The sequence below is a fragment of the Guillardia theta genome (genome assembly GCF_000315625.1).
Source record: "Guillardia theta CCMP2712 unplaced genomic scaffold GUITHscaffold_7, whole genome shotgun sequence".
Taxonomy (NCBI): domain Eukaryota; class Cryptophyceae; order Pyrenomonadales; family Geminigeraceae; genus Guillardia; species Guillardia theta.
In genome coordinates this window covers 509,481-530,550 of record NW_005434667.1, presented here as the reverse complement: position 1 = coordinate 530,550, position 21,070 = coordinate 509,481, and the positions used below count along the sequence as shown (strand labels likewise).

General features: G+C 57.1%; 5 protein-coding genes across 5 annotated transcripts; 3 read left to right on the top strand and 2 right to left on the bottom strand.

Moving 5' to 3' along the window:
- Window positions 1-122: 122 nt before the first annotated feature.
- GUITHDRAFT_133326 (hypothetical protein) lies at window positions 123-4,067 on the bottom strand (the record flags this gene model as incomplete). Its single annotated transcript, XM_005839842.1, has 4 exons — window positions 123-1,835; window positions 1,916-1,981; window positions 2,211-2,640; window positions 3,205-4,067. 4 exons carry the CDS (start codon window positions 4,065-4,067, stop codon window positions 123-125), a joined length of 3,072 nt encoding a protein of 1,023 aa, XP_005839899.1.
- A 398-nt stretch (window positions 4,068-4,465) lies between these two features.
- On the top strand, window positions 4,466-5,311 carry GUITHDRAFT_101368 (hypothetical protein; the record flags this gene model as incomplete). The annotated part of the gene is made up of 1 exon (XM_005839841.1): window positions 4,466-5,311. One exon carries the CDS (start codon window positions 4,466-4,468, stop codon window positions 5,309-5,311), a length of 846 nt encoding a protein of 281 aa, XP_005839898.1.
- A 2,861-nt stretch (window positions 5,312-8,172) lies between these two features.
- Window positions 8,173-10,880, top strand: GUITHDRAFT_161107 (hypothetical protein; the record flags this gene model as incomplete). The annotated part of the gene is made up of 3 exons (XM_005839840.1): window positions 8,173-8,439; window positions 8,494-8,955; window positions 9,006-10,880. 3 exons carry the CDS (start codon window positions 8,173-8,175, stop codon window positions 10,710-10,712), a joined length of 2,436 nt encoding a protein of 811 aa, XP_005839897.1. The 3' UTR covers window positions 10,713-10,880.
- Window positions 10,881-11,018: 138 nt separating this feature from the next.
- On the bottom strand, window positions 11,019-13,807 carry GUITHDRAFT_101366 (hypothetical protein; the record flags this gene model as incomplete). Its single annotated transcript, XM_005839839.1, has 16 exons — window positions 11,019-11,048; window positions 11,166-11,225; window positions 11,334-11,394; window positions 11,606-11,667; window positions 11,838-11,909; window positions 11,954-12,029; window positions 12,142-12,260; window positions 12,349-12,448; window positions 12,595-12,695; window positions 12,858-12,917; window positions 13,068-13,113; window positions 13,164-13,204; window positions 13,258-13,320; window positions 13,361-13,399; window positions 13,448-13,515; window positions 13,582-13,807. 16 exons carry the CDS (start codon window positions 13,805-13,807, stop codon window positions 11,019-11,021), a joined length of 1,224 nt encoding a protein of 407 aa, XP_005839896.1.
- A 416-nt stretch (window positions 13,808-14,223) lies between these two features.
- Window positions 14,224-20,808, top strand: GUITHDRAFT_101365 (hypothetical protein; the record flags this gene model as incomplete). The annotated part of the gene is made up of 22 exons (XM_005839838.1): window positions 14,224-14,925; window positions 14,990-15,217; window positions 15,322-15,456; window positions 15,619-15,714; window positions 15,845-15,973; window positions 16,025-16,096; window positions 16,222-16,316; window positions 16,518-16,656; window positions 16,866-16,907; window positions 17,024-17,140; window positions 17,187-17,256; window positions 17,946-18,076; window positions 18,193-18,232; window positions 18,297-18,368; window positions 18,484-18,587; window positions 18,782-18,907; window positions 19,127-19,444; window positions 19,528-20,014; window positions 20,082-20,155; window positions 20,214-20,549; window positions 20,593-20,670; window positions 20,755-20,808. 22 exons carry the CDS (start codon window positions 14,224-14,226, stop codon window positions 20,806-20,808), a joined length of 3,645 nt encoding a protein of 1,214 aa, XP_005839895.1.
- Window positions 20,809-21,070: the final 262 nt, after the last annotated feature.

Genomic DNA, 21,070 nt, shown 5'->3' with positions numbered 1-21,070 from the left:
TCCTCCCGTACTCTCCTGTCTAACTCAGTCTTCTATCCTCGTTCCCTCCCTCCTCCCTCCTCCCTCCCCTTGTCTGCCATCGTCTGTCCCAACCATCACTTCTTCCTGCAAACACTCTGTCCTCATCCCTCTCGAGGGTTGCACAGAGCATTGAGCAGGAGGTTGTTCAGCTCCTCATACACGTACGGGCGGGGATGGATGCCGTCAGCAAAGGCGTCCTGCTCCAGTAGCCTCGTCGGCGCTGCCGTGTCGTAGACCTCCCAGCCCAGCTTCCTCGCCTTCTGCTGTGGCACCGTATCCTCCACCTCCTCCGCCACCCACGTGCGGCGCTCGCATCTCCTCGACCCTCCCGAGCACTTGAACCGCTTCGTCGTCCTCTTCCAGTAGCAGCTGCCTCCCTTCCCCACCGCTCTTGAACCTGCCGCGAACACATCCTCCACGTAGTCCTCCTCCTTCAGCTCCCCCCACAGCCCGGTGTTGAACACCAGCATGTCCGGCTGCATCTCGCTAGCGACATGCTCGAGAACAGTCGGCACGTCGCCCTGCCAGTCGAAGAAGCTGCCGGTGTCGAGCTGGGGATTGTGGTCGTACTCCTCCTCCGTCAAGACCTTGGCCGCCGCCGTAAGGGCTGCGCGGGAGAGATTGTGGAATGAGCAGGAGGAGGAGGAAGAGGAGCGCTGGCGACACTCTCCGGGGAAGTGACCATGCATGGGGAAGCCGCCGAAGACCTGGAGGTAGCTGAGCGAGAGGTTGGATGGAGGAAGGAGGGAGAAGAATCTGTTCTCCTCCACCCGCATCTCGAACTCCGGGCTCCATGGGCCCTCGGGCCGGTAGCAGTCGCAGAGTTCTCTTCCTTGGAAACTTCGAGAGCTGTCAAGGTAGAACCTCCGCCAGGTCCCCCACACCAGCCCCGGCATGCAGACATTGTTCCTCCCCTCCTCCTCGTTCCCCGTTCGCTCCGGGTACCGCGCGTGGAGGAGGGAGGCGAGGCTCATGTACTGGTAACGCATCACCGAGTCGCCGACGAGGAGGAGGTGTCGCCCTTGAAGGCACCGACGGGCCGAGGAGGAGGAGAATCGCGCGAGGGAGCACCCGTGCAGGCGATACGCGTAAGTCCCGTCCTCCAGAGGGTACCAGGAGCCCTCCTCTGACCCGGTGACTCGCCCGCAGGGTCTCGAACGTCCTCCTCCTCCTCCTCCTCCTCCTCCTCCTCCTCCTCCTCCTCCTCCTCCCTCGGGATGGAGGGAGACAGGGGGAGGGGCGTGAAGGTCGAGGAGCCGGGAGAACAAGTCGAGGAGGAGGGAGGAGCGGGAGAGGAAGCGAGTGTTGTAGAGGGACATCCTGCGGAGGGAGGCCAGTCGCTCCCTCCTCGTCCTCTGGGACTTGAGCAGGCTCCTGACGTGCCCTGCAAACCTCTTGCTCGCCTCCAGCAGCACCCTCGTCCTGACCAGCTGGGCAGAACCACCCCAGTGGTGCCCGTCGCTGCTGCATCCGCTCCGTTGAGCGAAGAAGTTGTGCGAGTCGAGGAGGGGCAGCGAGCGAGCCGCCAGCGCGCGAGCGAGGAAGTCGTTTACCCTTGCAGCCTGCAGGTTGAGCAGGGAGGCATCAGCATCCCTCATCGAGAACGGCTCAATGCTGCTCCACAGGCTCAGCGTCCTCCTCGTTCTCGTGTGCTGCCTCCATCCAGGCGGCTCGAGCTCCTCCTCCTCCCTCCTCCTCCAGAGGTCCATCGTACGCACGCCGAACTCCCTCGCCGCCTCCTCGTCAAGTGGCTTCACCGGGTTGCCCTTGCGGAAGTCGTGCTGCAGGATGTCTGGGATGACGATGGAGGCGACCTGCACCAACGTCATGCTCCTGCTCCTACCCCCACTCCTGCTGCTGCTCTGCTGCTGCTCTGCTGCTGCTCTGCTCCCACCTGCACGTAGGAGTCGAAATTGCACAGGTCTTCATCCTCACAAGCTCTTCGTCGGAGTTGCGATCGCTGCAAGCAGATAAGCGGAAGTGTTGGAGCAGGAGGGAGAAAGGAGGAGGGAGGAGGGAGGAGGGAGGAGGGAGGAGGGAGGAGGGAGGAGGGAGGAGGGAGAATGCACATGGGAGCTGGGACGAGGGACGAGGGAGGAGTTCTGTTGGCTAGATGGGAGGAATGGAGGGCAGGTTACATTCATCGAGCGGAGAAGGAAGGAAGTATCGTTACTCTCCACCAGTCGCACCAGGACTGTCCCATGGCACAGCAGCTTCTCCCATGCCAGCGACTGCACCCCATCGTCTCCTTTCGCCCATTGCAGGAAAGCCTCCTCCAGCCTCTGCGGCACTCGCCCCCTGCTTTCCCCTTTCCTCCCCTGTGCCTTGCTTCCTCTACCAATTCCTTCCTCCCCTTCCATCTCCTTCTCCCCCTGACTCACATCCTTGAGGAAAGGTCGCGCACCCTCCTCCTCCTCGTCGTCCTCGTCCTCCTCCTCCTCCTCGTCACGAGGTACTGCTCCGGCACACAGCAGTTCTGTGCCTCGCGTTATCCTCCCCGCACAAGTTTCCAGGCCCTCGTGCTTAGCGAACAGACGGCGATCGGAGTGTCCATGCAGCATCCTCTTAAAGGGATTTGCGAAGCCCAGCAGGTGCCCAGGGCCTCGAGGCTCGTCAACACTGCGAGGAGTCTCAAGAGGCGGGAGGAGACAGGCAGGCAGGCAGGCAGGCAGGCAGGCAGGCAGGCAGGCAGGCAGGCAGGCAGGCAGGCAGGCAGGCAGGCAGGCAGGCAGGCAGGCAGGCAGGCAGGCAGGCAGGCAGGCAGGCAGGCAGGCAGGCAGGCAGGCAGGCAGGCAGGATTGAGGATATGGATGAGGGTGAGGATGGAAACGAGGAGAGAGTTTTGTCGGGGTGTCAAAATGAAGATTCAGTCGCAGGTGAAGAGTGATCATATGAATCAAACGATGTTGGATAGTACAAAGAAGACAAGGAAAAGGGAGGAGGAGAACAAGTTGAAGACATTGAAGGTGATGTTGATTGAGATGAACCATGAAGGGCACGAATGCTGATCAACTACCAGCAAGGAAGAGGTGGCGCATTCTTGTATCTCCGAACATCTCGATCTCCAGCCCCCCCAGATCCCTGCACAGGCCTCCTCCTCCCCATCCCTCTCTCTCCTTATCCACACTGCTTCCTACCCCCATCACCATCCTCCCCCCTGCTCGCCAGTGCGCAGATGCGCACCGGTCGTAGCTCGAGCCGTCGCCGTCACTCCCCTCATCGAAGATCCACCTTCCCTTGTTCATCTCCTCCAAGAATCCCTTCATGTCGAGACCATCCTCTATCGTCCTCGTCGCCCCCTCCTCCCTTGCTGCACTCAGCCCTCCCCTTCTTCCACTCCCGAGCTCCTCCTCCCCCTCCCCCTCCCCCTCCCCCTCGTCGGCCTCTAGCACCTGGAAGTCGACGATGTCCGCTCGTGAGGCGTCAGGCAGGTGAGTTCTGTTTCCCGTCCTATGACTCAGGTCGTAGGTCGCGTCCACCTTGAGCAGCAGCCCCTTGACCCTCCTTGGAGGGAACTGAAGCTCCACTTCCCGCTGCGCATGCAGGAACACCCGCCCATTGTAGGTCGAGACGTTGCCGAGATCGTGATGCAGAGAGGACAACAGCTCCCAGCCATCATCTTCCGGCACCGAATGCTGCGCATGCCCGCACCAACCCGGCTGAAATTCCCCCTCCTCCCACCCTTTCACCCACACCCGAAGGGAGGTCACCCAGCCATCCTCTCCCCCCTTCCTCCCCGTCAGCAACCGCATCCTGTTCACTCGACGGCTCGTCTGGACATCAAAGAGCAGGAAGCCCTCCCTCAGCCTGCCATCCAGTGCCCAGCTGTTGGTCGAGGGATGCCAACCACTACCACCTTCCCCGACCAGGATCCTGCTCCCTCCGCATGCTCCAGCAAGCATTGCCACATTCATACTGCTCTTGACCCATCTCACTTCTTCTTCTTCTCCTTTTCCTCCTCCTCCTCCTCCTCCTCCTCCTCCTCCCACGATCCCTGCCATCATACATGCTAAGAACACCTGCCTCCATGGCTCCCCGATCGCCATGCCCCGATCAATGTTCTACCACCCCCTTGTATTATCTACCCCCATTTATCATCTTCGTATGACCCCTCCTTCAAGCACCCCCGCCATCACCTCAACTGGCCTGCACAAATCCATTCCCTTCCTCGTTCGCGTTCATCCTTCCCCTCCCGCCCTCTTCCCTCCCGCCTCCCGCCTCCTTCCCCTCCCATCTCCTTTCCCCTCCCTCCTTTCCCTCTCCCTCCTCCTCCTGCTTCTCTCTGCATAGCATCTACTTGCTCCTGGTTCTTGCCCCTGACTTGCCTCTGCCTTCACAACCGTTACACAAAAGGATTTCATTTGCTTCCAACAGTCTCTACATGTCGAGGTGATCGCTCATCCTCATCGCACTGGCTCGATAGGGCGCAAGACAAACAGCTGCCATGGCGCCAGCTTGGTGCTACCTGGAGATGCCAGACAGGTGTGTCATGATCAGCACGGACAAGTTCACGTTCAGCAACATCATGGTGCCCCCCAACCTGAAGGCCTCTCTTGACAGCGTTCAGTTCGAGATCATCCGGACGGGATCGTCCCCTGCTCCTCGAGCGAAGATCGAGAGCTTATCTAAGAGGACGACCGTGATCGTTTCCTCGGATGGGACCGAGAACTCACTGCCATGGTTCTGCCTGTGCGATCTGCGCAATGGCGACGAGATCGTCGTCAACCATGGCGAGGAGGAGGAGGTGCGGCTGATGTTTCGGGTGCATGCTTCGGTTTGTGCTCTGACGGATGGGGGGAAGAAGGAGACGCCGAGCAAGACGCTGGTCCAGTGCACTCCCCCCATGGAAGGCGTCAAGAGGAGGCGACTAGCACTCGGCGACGACCCTCCGAACCTCGGCAGCTTGGTCGGTCGGGTTTGTGGAGGTTCATGGGCGGGCGAGGAGGAGCGAGCTGGTGGGCAGGCTGCTGGGTCGGTGGAGGCCCTGCTGCGAGAGAACGAGGCCCTGAGGAAAGCACTGGAGGAGAATGCTATGAGGATGATGCAGATCGAGCAAGGCATGAAGGGGGTGTGCCAAGGCCTGGCCCACGCGGTGTCCGACGCTGCTCGGCTCGTGCGGTCGATTAGGAAGGAGGAGGAGGCCGGATGCGACGAAGACGAGATGAGGGAGCAGTTGATCAGGGAGGTGAGGAAGAAATTCCGTCCTCTTTACAAGACCTTGGTGGACTTCAAGGGCATGATCGGGTTGTCGGACAACGACTCGGAGGAGGACTCGGGAGGGAGGATGTAACGTTGAGACTCATCTAGTACACGACTGGCGTCACTCCGAGGGCCTCAGCCTGCCGCAGTGCGGCGACTCGGAGCCCGGCCTCGGAGCACGATCGGACTCCGGCGGCGAGCCCGGTGTGACACTGAGTAAAGAGTACAGTGCGTACTTTTGACTTAACGTGCGGCGGCCTGCCAGGCTAGTTAAAGATACCAGGGCTTTTTTCAGGCTAGGTCGTACACCTTCGACTTACACCTTCACTAGTAATACCGTAGAATCGGCCGGCGGAACCTGAGTGAGGGCCCGGCCGACTCGTCCGGGAGTCCTCCGGGCTGACGGTTCGCACTGGGGCCGCCCGGCGGCCCGCCGGGCCGGGTCCTCAGGGACGGTAGTCACAATTCAGTGATTTATAACTAGTGCAGGGATAAAATAGCAGTACCGAGAACAATGTGTTAAAAACACAGTATAAATTGTTTTATATTTCCAAAATATATGTTTCCATCAGGATGAAAACAGTTTTAAACAGCCCCGTATTCACGGCAAAAACTCTAAAACCCAATTTTGAAATCACACCCTTCTGCGTTCGATGAGACTCGTTTTCATATACTAATCTTTTATTTAACAATCATAATTATTATCATAATATTGCTTTTTACCCGACCCCGCCTCCTCGCATCCCGAGCCTTGATTGGGCGGCCTCAGTAATTTCAAACAATATTCTTACGTCCAAGATCTTCACAATAATTTCAAGTCAACACAAGATAGTTTGTGAAAATCGCAAAAATCCCCCCTGGAATCCTTCATCCCGCGGTTTCTCCCTACGGTGCATCCGGGAAAGGCTTTCGGAGGATCAGCACCACCCCCACCCTTCAAAAGATTGAGAATTGAACCGGTGAGTGACGACGAATCTACGGTTTGGTACCTTGCGTCTCTTTCCGCGGGGGGTAAAGACCGAGCTTACAGAGAGATGTTGCGAGATAAATTAATTGATTTATCTGAAGAGCCATGATATCCGCATGATCACGTGACTGTCAAGGGCCCGGGGCGCCGCGTCGGGAGACAGCAGTAGCTGGGCCCCGGGCCCGGGTGCGCCGGCGGCGGCGGGGGCCACGGTTGACTCTGAACTTGATCCGAGCCGCCGCGATGATATCCCGGAACGAGCCTCCGAGGCTGACTCTGCCTTTACTCAAAGGCCAGTGAGCCGGGCGGCGGGCCGCCCGGGCCCGGCCGGGCCCGGTCGCTCGGTGGCGCGGCCGGGACTGGCGGCACTGCCCGCCCGCTGTACCGGCGAACTCTCAGGCCCGGCGGGCGGCGGCGGGCCTGCACTGCCGATTTAACTTTGAGTAAAAGGCCCGGCGATGGTTACACCTCCCGACATTCACGGCGGGGCGGCAAGACTGGATGAGGGGTAATGGGACCGAAAAGATAACATTTCGACAACAATAGCGGGAGATACCGATGACTCCTCCTTGTATGTGACATGGTTGATTGCATGGGTGGGTGAGGGAAGGTCGATGGGTAGGGTGGATCACAAGTTAAGGATTTGGTAGGGCTGGGTACTCTCGGAGATCTGTATCTTTTTGACTTCCTATCCGATAAATTTCGCCCAGATTTGAAATGTTACGCACAAAGAAAGGAGTATACTCAAAATATTTCAACCACCACCCTGTACGTTTCACTTTTGACAACTTTCCCAAGAATTTTACTACCCCTTCCGGACTACCCCTCCAACACCTGTAGGCTTAATTCATAGGTACCCTACCCCTTCTTTGTATTATTAGCAAGTAGTAGGAATCTGCTGGGACGGATGGGGTGGGGTAAGATAGAGGCGGTGTAGTGAGGATCCCGATGCAATCTTGGTTTTCGAGAAGTAAAAAATTCCAGCATACAGGGGTGGGGTACTCAAAGAAGGCGCATAGCAGTCATGTACTGCCAGTCATGCGGGAAAAGAGGGGGTGGGTGGATACAAATCTTGAAGCCTGTGGGGTGTGTAAATCAGGGGTATTGCAATCTGGGGTGGGGTACGCAGGTTGTAGTCAAACGATCAGGGGTGGGGGGCAGGAAGTACTGACTATATACATGTAAGATTACAATAATGTAACAATTGTACAAATGATTGTTGCCAGAATAGTGTACCTGCAAAATGTTTTTATTAAAATTTAAATGTGTTTTAACATTTCCTCTAAAAATAATCATCTTTAAAACTCTAAATATTTTTAAAACTCTTTTTGCCCCCAACCCGTAACAAATCTCTCCACCCGACCCACCGGGATGTCCACCCAGTACCCCTGAAAGGTACCCATGGTATCCCTGCAGTGTGGATCGAAGCAGGGGGTGGTGGGTGGTACCCCCAACCGACCCTCTTCCCTTCGCTGGCAGCCCCCGAACCCTCCCTTCCTCCCGACTGGCCTCCTCTTCCTGTTCTGCCTTCTCCCCCTCTTGGAATCTTACCTTCGTTGCGCGCCCTTCACCTGATATCCAGCATTACTCCTCCCCCTCCTCCTTCTCCAGCACTCTTGTCCTTCTGACTCTTCTGCCTTTCTTCTGATCTCCGTCTCTTCGCTTCCATTCTTCGTCGCTCTCTTGATCCAGGCGTACAATCTTTGTTGAGGCCTGCCTTTCCGACAAGTGTTCCTCCCCAGTGCAATATAAATCCTTCCGCCACGGCCTGCCGAGTCAACTTCCCATCCTCGCCGCACTCGTTGCAGCCTCACTGAAGCCTTGGCGAGCAAACCTCGTCCTTGGCAACCTCGCAGCCTCGAGGTGGTTGATCCATAACGAAGCGAGGCAGTGAGAATCGTCTCATCATTCGTCCAACTGTCTGTGTGAAGTCTCGTCAGCCTTCATCACGGAACTTCCTCCTGCGTGAATCTTGCCGGTGAAAGATGGCAATGCCGCAGCATCTCCACCTCTACTCGAGGTCGTGCTTCGTTGGGGCTCCAATGGCTCTTGCTCCTGCCCGAACGACCAAGGCCAGACGCCCAGCTCCCTCTAGCATCGCAAAGACGGCTGTAGCGAACAGGAGGAACACAGAGTACAAGGCAGACTCGGTTCTCCCTCCGCCCCTGACGGAGAATCTCCTCTTCCAAGCGATCGCAGAGCTTCCTGACGGCACGAGGAGAGCGACGGAAACTTGCTATCAGTGCTTCCAGGTATGCTCCTCCGTCGAAGGCGTATGAAGATTGTTGACCTGTGTTTGTGTGCAGGATCACAAATTCACTGCTGAAGACTTCATGTCTTTTCTCAAGTCCATCTCAAACCAATCGCCGACACTGACCAGAGCATTTGGCGTGAGCGTTGGCAAGGATGTGGAGAATGCGATGAAAGTGAAGACTGCTGGCATGAAGACAGTAAATATGATTCCTTGTGAAGATTACATCACTGCATATGGTAAGAAAGGCATGCTGAACAAGTCAAAGGTCAACAGCTTGTCAGTTCAGAACAAGAACCTGCCTGGTCAACCGTCGGCCCGAATGTGCGGCGGCAGCAATGCAGAAATGATGGAGGACGTGGAGAGCAAAGTGGAGTTTGCGGTGGACATGACAGCGAAGCTGATCTACCGGAGGAGGAAGGAAGCAAGGAGGAGACAGTTGGGCAAGTTCCCTGGAAGCCAGAAGGAGAAGGTCAACGGTTACCTTATGCACGTGATCCGGAAGCTTGGCAGCAAGGTGACGAGAAGAGGAGGAGGAGGAGGAGGAGGAGGCTGACTCAGGAGCAGATCTCTTCGACGGGAAAGAAGAAGCTGACGGACTCGATCAAGATGTATGTCGAGAAGAAGTTGTCTCCTGAGGACTTCAAGAACGTCTTGCAAGACCTCGTGGACGAGCACGGAATCGCCATCGAGCTCGAGTACACACCCGAGTACGAGACGAGGAGCAGCAACAAGGAGCAGCCTGTGAAAAGGAGAGGATCCTTCATGCCGGTCCTGCCGGCGGAGTACGGCAAGAGGATGAAGGTCGGGGAGGCAGCTGTCCCTGCGGTGGAGTTGGCGGAGGAGAAGCCGAAGCTGGGAGCTGCTGCTGGGGCAGGAGGAAGCCTCTCCTCGTCCGGCTGCCCTGCATGCGAGCTCGACATGTTCGGAACCTTCTCGGCAGGAGGAAAATGCTTGCAGTGCGGACATGCCAGGACGCGGGCGACGGCGTTCAAGACCCCTGCTGTCGCCGTGAAGAAGGAAGGCTCGGCGACTGCTCCTGCTCCTCTTCCTCCCACGGGAGTGAAGGGTGGGGCCTCCCCTGGCCCTCGCGTCCTCTCCAGCGACCTGCCAGAGACAGCGCTGTGTGTGTTCTTGACCCAGCAAGCGAAGAGCGTGTCTACTGCTGAAAAGGACGTGCGGGTGCGGGTAGTCTCCGAGTCCTTGCTGACGACAGGAGGAGGCTTCGCGCCCCGCTACCCCTACAGGGTCAAGAGCATCTTCGCCTTCCAGAAGGTGGACGGAGGGGAGGAAGTGATCTTCTTCGGTATGTACGTGCACGAGTTCGGCATCGATGCTCCGTCCCCTGCCGCCGGCCGCGTCTACATCGAGTGCCTCGACTCCATCCCGCTCTTCGGCAACGACAAGAGCACAGACCGCCAGCGCGTCCTTACCGCCATCGTGCATGGCTACCTCAAGTTCGTCCGCTCCCAGGGCTTCCGCCACGTTCACCTCAGAGTTCCTCCTCCTTCGGCCGAGTCCAGCCACATCTTCGCGTTCCGCACTGCGGCTGTGAGGCTTGAGGCGACGCTGAGGATGGCGCAGTGGTACAAGCGGCTGCTGGAGGGAGCCAAGGAGGCCGGGCTGATCACCGAGTACGAGAGCAGCTCGCACCTCTCCCGCCTCGAGTACTTCCCTCCCTGCATCCTACCTGCATGCGATCTGGCGGAGGAGCACTCGTTCAGCGCCATGAAGAGCACGGCAGCGAGGATGCAGCAGGAGGCTCAGGACGCGACGGAGGCGTCGATGCTCGCGAGGATCGTCGCGTTCAAGGATAGGTTCTTCGTCGCTAACTTGCACGACACCATCGACGACGCGGCGATCCCGGTGCTGGAGGAGGACGACTCCTCTCTCCGCCTCTGCTCCGTGGCCTCGAGGAGGAGGGACTTCATCGCAGCCTGCGACGAGGAGAAGCTCTCGTTCACAACCCTCGAGGGCGCCAAGGCTGCTTCTTCCTTCCTCATTCGCAAGTTCGCGGAGAGCTCGACCCTCCCGTACGCCAGCGGCAACGAGGAGAGGATGGCTGCGGGCGAGAGGAACGGGAGGAAGGGACCGCACGACTCCAGCCTTCCGGAGTGGGTGCAGCAACAGCAGCTGCTGCTGCTCGAGGGCGTTGGGGAGAAGCAGGAGGGTCACGGGGAGGAGCTGGAGAATATGTGGAGCGACGCGTGCGTGCACGACGTTGGAAACTTTCAAGACGCTGAGCTGTTTGCGGACTCTTTGTTCTCGTCTTGAAACTGTTACTTTAGAAGGGAGGAGGAGGAGGAGGGGGCAGGAGAAGGGAGATGAGGACTTGTGGTGATGTTTGATTATTTATTCGTCGTAATGGCAAGAAGCAGTGAGCAGTACTATAGCAAGTGATTCAAGTGATACTCTAGTGAAACATAAAACATAATTCATGGCACCCTGCCTTCCCATCTACTGTCCTTCACTTCGACGTCATCGTCTCTCACCTGACCACCTTCATCGTTCTTGTGCTGTTCTTGATTTCATGACCCTTCCTCTCTCGCTTCCGCTCGTTTGGTATCCTCCAGTACCCTCTCACCACCCGTACAGATGTTTCTTCACATCCTGCCCAGTCCGTTTCATCACCTCCGTCTGTCCCTCCCTCCCCTTCCCCATCTTCCCTTCCACATTCCCTCCCTCCCTCCCTCCCTCCCTCCCTCCCTCCCTCCCTCCCTCCCTCACCTTCTCAGCCTTCGCTCGCTCCGCTGCCACCGCAGCATCTGAGGGGTTCAGACTTGCCGCCTGAGGCAGCTTTCAGCCCTCCTTGCGCCTCCTTTCCCTCCCCCCCTGCCCTCCTTGCGCCTCCTTTCCCTCCCCCCCTGCCCTCCTCCTTCATCCTCCCCTGCCCACCTGCTCTAGAGCTGTGAGAGCTTCTTGCCACTGCTGCATCCCACGAAGAGCCATGCCCTTCCTGCGAGCCAGTGAGAGAGAAGCAGGGGAGGGAGGAGGGAGGAGGTCAGGGGCACAAGGAAGTGGGTAATGCTGAAGAAAGCAGGAGCGACCAATAGGTAAGCAGAACATAACCAGGAATCCGTGAGCAGGGGAGGGAGAGGAGGAGAGGAGGAGGTAGCTGAGAAGCTGAGATGCTGAGAAGCTGAGAAGCTGAGAAGCTGAGAAGCTACCTGAAAAGCGCCTTCACGTTCTTCGGTTCCAGCTGGAGGGTGTTGGAGCAGAGTTTGTCACACTGCCGACGTTGAGTGTGAGCCGGTCAAGCAAGAAAGAAGAGCGGGAATGCGAGACAATCGAGTCGATAGCAGGCAGGAGGGCAGACGGGCAAGAGGAGGAAGCAGCTCCCTGCTGCTCCCTCCTAGGGTAAGAGGGAGGAGGGAGGAGGGAGGGAGTACTCGAGATCACCAATTTGTACTTCTCGAGCTTCAGCCAGCAAGCTGCAGCGTTTGACAGCGCCGAAACCAGCGAAGCAGTCGCCTGCCCTGCTATCAGGATGCTTCATGGAATTCAACTTGTACAACTTTGTCGTCCAAGACAGCTGGCATGATGCTGAGGTAGCGAACGGATTTGTAGTATTCAAAGAGAGCATCCTCAAAACTGAGCAGGAGCAGGTCATTAGTGGAGCAGGGAGGGGAAGGTGCAGGGGCAGGGGCAGGGGCAGGGGAAGGGCAAGAAAGTCAGCAACTGCTGCGATTTGGTCCTTTCCTACCTGCCCTGCTTGAAGTACTCGTTGCCTTTTGCTCGGATCTTCTCAGCTGCCTCCTTGCGAGCGTCCTGGTGGACTGGTTGATGCAGGGGGGGCACGAAAGGAAAGCCATCCTCTAGCACCTGGAACTGCTTTACTCCTCCTCATCATCATCATCCTCATCCTCCTCCTCCTCCTCCTCCTCCTCCTCCTCCTCCTCCTCCTCTTCACCTTAGACACAATTCGAGCTTCATCTAAGTGTTCATCCTCTTTCCCCTTGCTGTCCCGGTTTCCCTCGACGATCAGCTTCACTCTCCATGCCTCTCGCAGCCTTGGCAAAGTGAGCACCAGCCAATCCTCCCCTCCCCTCCCCTCCCTCCATTTCCCTTTCCCTCACCTTCCCTCCCTTCCCCTCCCTTCCCCTCCCTTCCCCTCCTTTCTTTCCCCTCCCCTCTCCTCTGTTCCCCCTTCCATTACCAAGGGGCGTCAGCCGCCAGTTCCTCGAGGAGGAAGTCATGCCTTACAAGATCCTCTGCCTCATTGTCGTATGCTCGCGCTACGAACGCATCTCCCAGCACCTGCTCGACTCGCGTACGGTCACATCCGGGCTGCTACGGCATGTAGGCGGTACTCTTGCTCCATTGTGCTTCCCCCTTTTCCCTCCTCGTACCCCTCCCTCTCCCTCCTCGTACCCCTCCCTCTCCCTCCCTACGGCCCTTCCTCTTCCTCCTCCCACTCACCGATACGCTTCCCCCTGCCATGGACACGATGGCAGTGGCCCGAGCATTCACCGGGAGCTCCTGGCACACATTGAGAGGTGAGGGAGGAACCTTTGCTTCCACGGGTAACAGGGAGGGAAAGAAACGACCGTGGGAGTAGGAGGAAGACTGAGGGAGAAGGAGGAAGACCGAGGAAGGAGGAGGAGGGAGGCTGAACGGACTCTGACTCACCTTGGCTGATCCCTTGTCGTCGACGTACATGGTCACGGACATCCAGCTACGTTGAAGAGGGTCAGTGAGCTCTAAGGTCAAGCAAGTCCGGCACACTTGCAGGCAGCTACGGCTGGGATGAGAGGAACGATGTCAACCTGCATGTCGGATCGTCAAGTTCTGCACCGGAGGAGAGCCTCGGCGAGCATACAAACTGACTCTCGGTCATGCTGTCGATCATGGTGGCTGATATGTCGTCGGACTTCATGCCTCCCTGCTCTTCGTCAGATCGACCAGACGGCGTAGTCGGAGACCTTAGCTGCGTTCTTCGCAAGCTCAGCAGAAATGTTCTCCTGCCATGCTAGTGAGCGAGGGGAGGGAGCTGCGGTAGGAGCACGTACTTTGAGTTTCCTCCTCTGCTCCTCCGACTTTATCTTGGCTGCCTCCGCGAAGTAAGGCCTGAGATAGTCTGACAGGGCAGGTAAGCATCTCAGCACGCGTGCATGTTCGACATAGTTCCCTGCATGAAACTCACCGAGCATGCACTGCATCGACTGGCTCTTCTTAGCCCGCATGACGCACTCCTGGATCTCCTTGCCATCGTCGCAGGGGATGTAGACATACTTGAAGCTGATCTCCTCGTCCTCATCCTCCTCCATCTTATCTTCTCCTTCGACCTTCATGGCCTCGTCTCTCCCTCTCCCCTTCTCCTCCTCCCCCTCCCCTCCCATCCTCTCTCCCTCTTGCGTCCCCCGCTGCATGTTCTCTCCGATCCTTTGGAATACCGTTACGTTCGAAACGGCCATTGTTGGGGAATTAACGTACTGTAACCGCCCGCGTGTGTTGGCGTGCGAAGTTCAAATTCGAACAAAAATGGGGAAGGGGGAGGCGGAGGCGGCGAAAGTATGGGAGGGAGGGAGGGAGGGAGGGAGACATGGATGATGGCGATATACAAGGCATGGAAGGGCGTGGAGGAGAGGAGAAGAAGATGTTGCTCGTGAGATGTCGGTTGTAGTAGTGGGTATCGAGATGTTCATGAGGGGTATCAAGTTCCTTGTTTGAAGGCGAGTGTGCAGTCACAAGAGCTTCCCATGTGTTTTCGTACTCGTTCCTGTCTGATGTTCTCGTTTTGTCAGACAGAAACGGGCAAATGGGTTGACAGAAGTTCATTTTGAAGATGGTTCGTGCGTTGGCTAATGTTTTGTTCGTCGTACTGTTGTGCAAGGTTTCTTGTCAGGTGATGCAATCGACTTTGTGCCCCTTTGCCTGCAAGGAACACCCCTCTCCCGTGTTCAGGCTGAGGGGAGGGACCATGATGAATGTCAAGAGATCCGACAGTTCGCTGAGCAACGACTTTACGAGGTCGTCTGACAGCAATTTCAACCCGAGCCAATCGGCGGAGGACCGAGCGGTGTTTGAGAGGATGAAGCTATCTGAGCTGCACAGAGCGCTCAGGGAGAGGGGACTCAATACGAGGGGTAACAAGGCAGACCTGGTGGAACGACTGGCGGACTTTGAGAGCAAACAGGATGCCAAGGATTTGTTCAGCAGCCAGGAACTGCGGTCAAGGAATGCGGCACTCTTCGGCGACAATCTTGTGCCAAGAAGCAAGCAGGCGAGGACGGAGGAGATCACGAGCCCCACAAGAGCCGTCGATTCCTCCAGCTCTACTTCCTTCCTTTCTCCGCAGCGAGGACGAGGGATGAAAGTTCTCGAGGAGGTCAAGGATGTGAATCATGCAGACTACGTCTTCGAAGTGTTCGCAACGCAAGCTGATGCCTTCAAGTTCGCGGACGCTCGTCCTTCGCTCGGGCTACAGGTCTATGCGCAGGACAAGAAGAACACAGGAGCCAAGCAGTACGTGGCAGCTACTTACAGGGTGAGTTGGGAGGAGGAGAGGAAGGGAGGGGGAGAGGAAAGGATGTGGATGAAGTGGATGGCAGGGGTTCTGGAGAAGATACAAGAAGATGGACCCGAGCGGACGACATTTCGCTGAGATCATCCGTGAAGGTTCGCCGTGCCGGCTCTACTTCGATCTGGAGTTTCCGATCTCTGCTGGGGACAACGTGACGGAGGCGCATCAGCTGGGGAACAGCAGGGTGGACAAGATGCTGGAGGAGCTTCAACCGGCTTTGCAGGCGAGATATAAGGAATTTGACAAACAGATCCAGGTGAGAAAGAGCTGGCCTGCTCGCTACACCTCACCATCACAGTCTTACTCATCCTCCCCCTACCCCTACCCCTCACTTGCTAAGTTTCTTGTGCTGTCCTGCAGGTGCTGGAGCTGGACAGTTGCACAGACGTGAAGTTCTCGCGGCATCTCATTGTTGCCAACGTTGCGTTCAAGGACAACTCGCACGCGGGTGCCTTCGTCCGTCACTTCGTCGAACTTCTTCCCGAGGTGCTGGAGGTCAGGGTTAGCTGTAAGGGGGATGAGGAGCAGTATGCGTCCGGGAAGAGCAGCAGCAGCAGCAGTTGCAGTATGCTGCTGCTGCTACTGGAGTTGAAGCAGGAGAAGGGGGAAGGGGAGGGGGAGGAGGAGGAGGAGGAGGGATTTTAACGTGTGTGTCAGGACGTGAAGTCTTGCGTTGACCTCGGGGTCTACACTCGCAATCGGTGCTTTCGCATCCTCTATTCCTCCAAGCTCGGCAAGACGAGGACGTTCGAGGTCAGTAGAGGAACAAGGGGCAAGAAAAGAGCTGGGGAGGAGAGGGAAGTAGAGGAGGGGGGATGCTGGCCTAGAGAAAGCAGCAGGGAAGGCCAAAGAGGGAGGAGGAAATGATTGTCATGGGATGCAGAGATCTCAGCGCGAGCACCCGCACAAGTGGCATCCTGATCTTCACTCCAACGCGTTCATGAAGCTCATGTTCTCTTCGCTGCACCCTTCGGTCGGGGGAGGAAGAGACGAGGAGGAGAACGTCTTTATGGTGAACGAGGAGCAGGAGCAGGAGGTTCAGAGCTAACGGCTCCTGCTGCAGCATTCTCTTATCTGCTTCACCTCGCAGCTGGATCACCTGCTGGAGGATGAGGATGCGAACAAGACCAAGAAGGTGAGAGCAGCAGCAGCAGCAGCAGCAGCAGCAGGGGGTAGGGGGGATGCGACAGGAGCTAGAAAGAGGAGGGGAGGAGGCAGAAGGTTGGTGCAGGAGGAGGAGGAGGCTTACGTGGCGTTCAGGCGACTTTGACCCTCAACTTCACGACAATCTCAGCCAGCGACACCAGCAGACGAGAAAGTTTCTCCTCTAAATCTCCTTTCCCCGACCTGGACCGGTACTCCCTCCCTCTCCAACTGCCTCTCCTCCCTCCCTCCCCTTCCTCCCTCCCTCCCTCCCTCCCTCCCTCATCCTCTATCCTGCCGTCTCTCTCTTTCCTTCTATCCCATCCATCTATCCATCGCTCCTCCGCCTCCTTGCCCTCCTCCATCTCCTAACCCGCTGCTCCTCTCCTCCTCCTCCTGACGCCTGTTTTCAGCTACGTATGCGAGGTTCGGAGCGGGGCCTGGGTGCAGCAGTGGGCGCTGAACCGGACAAGCATGCGGATAACTTTCTCTCTGCTGGGGAACAGATTCTGCGAGGCGATCGGAAGACAGCACAAGTCCAACAGGATCTCTGTAAGAGGAGGAGGAGGAGAGGAGGAGGAGGACGGGGAGAGCGAGGGAAGGAGAGGTGATCAAAGGGGAAGGGGAGAGGAAGTGATGTGACGTGTTTGCCTGGGATCAGATTGTCTGCGACCTATCACGAGGAGTATGGAAGCAGGTGCTCCTGAGAGAGGAGGGGAGGAAGGAAGAGGAAGGAAAGGAAGCTGATCTGCTGTTGACAGCGTTGTCTCGATCCAGACTGTGCCAACTTTCAGTCTCCTGAGGTGAGAGAGTTGATGAAAAAGTCAGACGAGGGGAAGGAGAGGAGGAGGAGAGGGAGGGAGGAGGAGGAGGAGAGGAGGGAGGAGGAGAGAGGGTGTACTTCTGACGAAGCACGTAGCGACCCATCCCTCGAGAGACTTTCGAGAAGCAACTCGACGAAGAACTGGCTCCTGCCACTTCCTCGTCTTCCTCCTCCTCGGAAGTTCTTGCGGTAGCGCAAGGGAACATGATGAAGGTGGAGGAGGGAGGTGGAGGGAGGAGGAAGTGAAGAAGAGGAGCAGGAGCGTGCAAGGCTTGCTCGGCTGAAGATGGCAAAGGAGAAGATGAAGGAATGGGCATCCGCAGTCAAAGGTGGGGAGCGGGAAAGAGGAGGGGGAGGGGGGGCGGGGAGGAAGCGGTGAAGGGGAGGGGAGGGGAGAAGAGGAGGTCCAACTGAATTCAGCGTAAAGGACTCAAAAGCAGGGGGTCTGCTGGCCAAATGAGCAGGTGACCTGCATCCTGCCCCCTCTCCTCTCCTCTCCTCTCCTCTCCTCTCCTCTCCTCTCCTCTCCTCTCCTCTCCTCTCCTCTCCTCTCCTCTCCTCTCCTCTCCTCTCCTCTCCTCTCCTCTCCTCTCCTCTCCTCTCCTCTCCGCTCTTCTCCTCTCCTCTGCCTATCAAATATCTTTCTGTCGTTTCCTCTCTCTCTTCTCTCCGTCTTCATTCTTCTGACAGGTGGTGCAGGATGGAAAGAGAGGAGCTGAAGAGGAAGACAGTTTCTGTTTACTTCAACTCCTCCCATTGTATCCTGAGAAAATGTCAACCAATGTGGGAGCTGGTGAGGAGAGGAGGTAAAGAATCGCGCAAACCTCTCATGCTGGAATATCTTCATACCTCCACTTCCCTCCTCTCTTTCCTCTCCGCTCTTCCTCGTCGCTCGCTCTTTGCCTTCACTTTCTACTTCTTCTTCTCCTTCTCATTCTCTCTTGTTGCTATGCCATCTCCTGTTTTCCATTCACATCTTTTTCCACCCTCTGATTTTGCTTTTGTTTATCCTCGGCAGGTTTCTCCTACGACGTGGCAAGTAGGGGATGGACAGCCGAGCTGTCGAGAATCGCGGAATTCTTCAATGCGAGTGAGAAGGACGTGACAAGAGAGAAGGTCCAAGAAATGCTTGAGATCCTCTTCGTCAAGGTGAGAGGAATGAGCTTGAGAGAAGAAAGAACTTGCTCTTGCTCTTGCTCTTGCTCTTGCTCTTGTTCTTGTTCTTGTTCTTGTTCTTGTTCTTGTTCTTGTTCACGATGATGCAGATGTACCAAGATAATGCGAAGGAGGTTCTCCCTCCACTAGGTGAAGTGCCATCCCCACAACTCCTCCTCCTACTCTTCCCGTTCCTTTTCTCATCCAGCACCAGATCGCCGCATGGAATTTCACGAGGAGGAGAACGACATAGTGCTCGTCCGGCCCCTTGACAAGTTCGCTCGAGGTACCACTCCTCCTCCTCCCTTCCTCCTCCTCCCTTCCTCCTCCTCCCTTCCTCCTCACCTCCCCTCCTCCTCTCCTCCTCCTCCTCCTCTCCTCCTCACCTCGTGGTCCTGCAGGCGACAAGTTCCGCCTCAAGCTCGCAGGTTTCGTCTTGAATGTGGAGGAGAACGTCTGGAGACGAGAAGTCAAAGGCGAAGAAGTGGAGGGAGAGGAAGAGACGGTGAGGAGGAGGAGAGGAGTGAGAGGGCGGGGGGAGCGAGGAAACAAGTTTGCAACTTGTCTGTGCTGGGTCTGATCTCTTCAAAGACGAAATTCCAGCATGCCCGAACTCTGATCGCTTCCATACCTTCTCCTCGCTGGAAGGTGAGAGGAGGAGGAGGAGGAGGAGGAGGAGGAGGTTGATCGAGTTGTCAGGTGGATCATCGGGATGTTCAGATCAGCAACGCAGAGACGTTTGAAGAGAGTTTGCGATCCTGTTTCTTCGAGCTCGACGAGACTTCCGGATTGTGGAAAAAAGAAGTCAAAGAGTTCGAGAGGATGGTAAGGATGAGGAGAGGGACGAACCAACGTAGTCGACTGAAGACTGTTGGGATGGGATAGAGGGCTTGCTCGCTGTGAGAACAAACATCAAGCTGTGGGAGAAGGGCGGAGTGGAGAAAGGAAGTGGGGAAGGGATATGCGGGGGGAAGGGAGAGGAACAAAGGAGAGGAGGGGAGCGGAAGAAGGGGATAGCAGAGTTTCACTCTGGCGTCTTGGCAGGTTGGCATCGACTCGCTCGTTGATCTCAACGCCGAGCTGATTCTCGACATGTTGTACGAGTACACCGAAGGATGCGAGACGGACAAGAAGGAAGAGAAGGATGAGCACCAGCACCAGCAGGAGAGGGAAGGGAACGAAGGGGGGAGACAGGGTTTAAGGTCTCTCTGTAGCATTCTCAAGACAGAGGAGGAGGAGGAGGAGGGGATGATCCACATGAGATTCGCGCCCTCGCTTGCTCCAGCCCTGGAGCTGGTCAACCTGGTCAACACGAGCAGAGCAGAGGAGGGAGACATCGTGCTGAAGGCAAACTCCACCGAGGTGAGATGAACTTGTGACCAGGAGGAGGGGCGATGAGGAGGAGGGAAGAGGAGGGAGGGAGGAAGAGCTAACTTTTTGAACAGATCAAGAAGCTCATATGCACAGATTTCGTCAGCGGAGCTCTCACAGAAGATCCCTGCGCCTCCTCCTCCTCCATCACTGAGCACAAGGTTCTGTCCATGCTCGCGCGAGCCAGGAAGGCAGCGGAACGCTCCGGCAAGTTGAGCGGAGTGAAGGATGAGAGGAAGGGGAGGAAAGTTGACGTTCGGGTGTGCGGGGACGAGCTGCTGGTGTTCAACGGATACAACATGAAGGAGCGGCTCCGGATGGCAGGGTTCCGATGGCGGCAGGAGGAGAAGGCCTGGGCGCTGCCGATGGAGGAGATGAGGAGAAGAATGAGGGGGGCAGAGGAGGCGGGTGCGATGGCCCATGGGGGCATGGCGGGAGAGGACTCCAAGTGCTCGAGCAACAGCGAGGAGGAGACGAAGACGAAAGAGGAGGAGCTGCTGGAGAATCTCTCGCTCGAGGAGCTGCTCGAGGGCCTCGAGCGCATGTCCCTCCCCAAAGACTGTGAGTGATGCTGACAAAAGCCTCTATCATCCTCCTCAAACTTTGCTACCAACTTACTCTTCCACAGTATCCTCCGTCTCCTCGCGTTCAGACTCTCCTCAACCAATCAGCATGCCCCGATGTCGCATCGAGAACAGCACGGTCCTCCTTCTCCTCCTCACCCTCCCGTCTCGCCGCCATTGATCGCCTCACACCGCAGGTGCTTGTGGATCGCTGCTACGGGCTCAAGCGCTTCCTTCGCGAGCTCGGGATGGCCTGGAACGAGACGGCGCAGGCGTGGACCTGCACTCGCTCGCATGCTGCTGCGATACTGAACATGTCGAGGGAGGAGGAGGTGACAGCAGACTTGGTCCTCGAGGCCATCGCCGGCTCTTCTCACAAGGCAGTCTCCTCCTCCAAGAGCAAGACAAACAAGCTTCCGTACGCCATCATCCTCGAGGAGGAGGGCGGGGAGGGGAAGTCAAGAATCTTGATTCGCAACTCCTACGACATCAAGGATCGGTGTCGGGCGGAGGGCCTGCAGTGGGACAGCAAGGTGAGGACAGCTCTCCTGCTGCCGCCGCCTCACCTGATGGCAGGAGAGAGGATGGAGCTGCGGAGTGAAGGAGGCGGGGAGGCTGGTCAACATGAGCGCTGATTCGCCACTTCTTCCACAGGTGAGAGGAAGAGGAGGAGAATGCAGGAAGAGCTGGGGAGGATAGGGGAGGGGAGGATACCGGAGCTCGATGACGCCTTTTCAGATGTTGGTCAAACATATGATGACTCGCTCAGCTCTTATCGACCTGGCAGCGTGAGAAAGGCAACGAGCAAGAGTGACAATCCTTGTATATTACACGTCAATGAATGTATCATGTTTACATGCTGTCACGTTGTTGTTGTATCTATCTTAACATGTCTGCAACTTTGCCATGAGGCCGACGTCGCTCCCTGCTCCCTCCGTTTCAGCCAATTGAAAGAAATCTAACGAGCTGAAGCACTTCCTCGGCAGCCCTTCCTCGGCGCAAGGGGCAGACGAATCCCCTTTCCCGCTCCTCCTACCCGCTGCCTCGCTCCAGC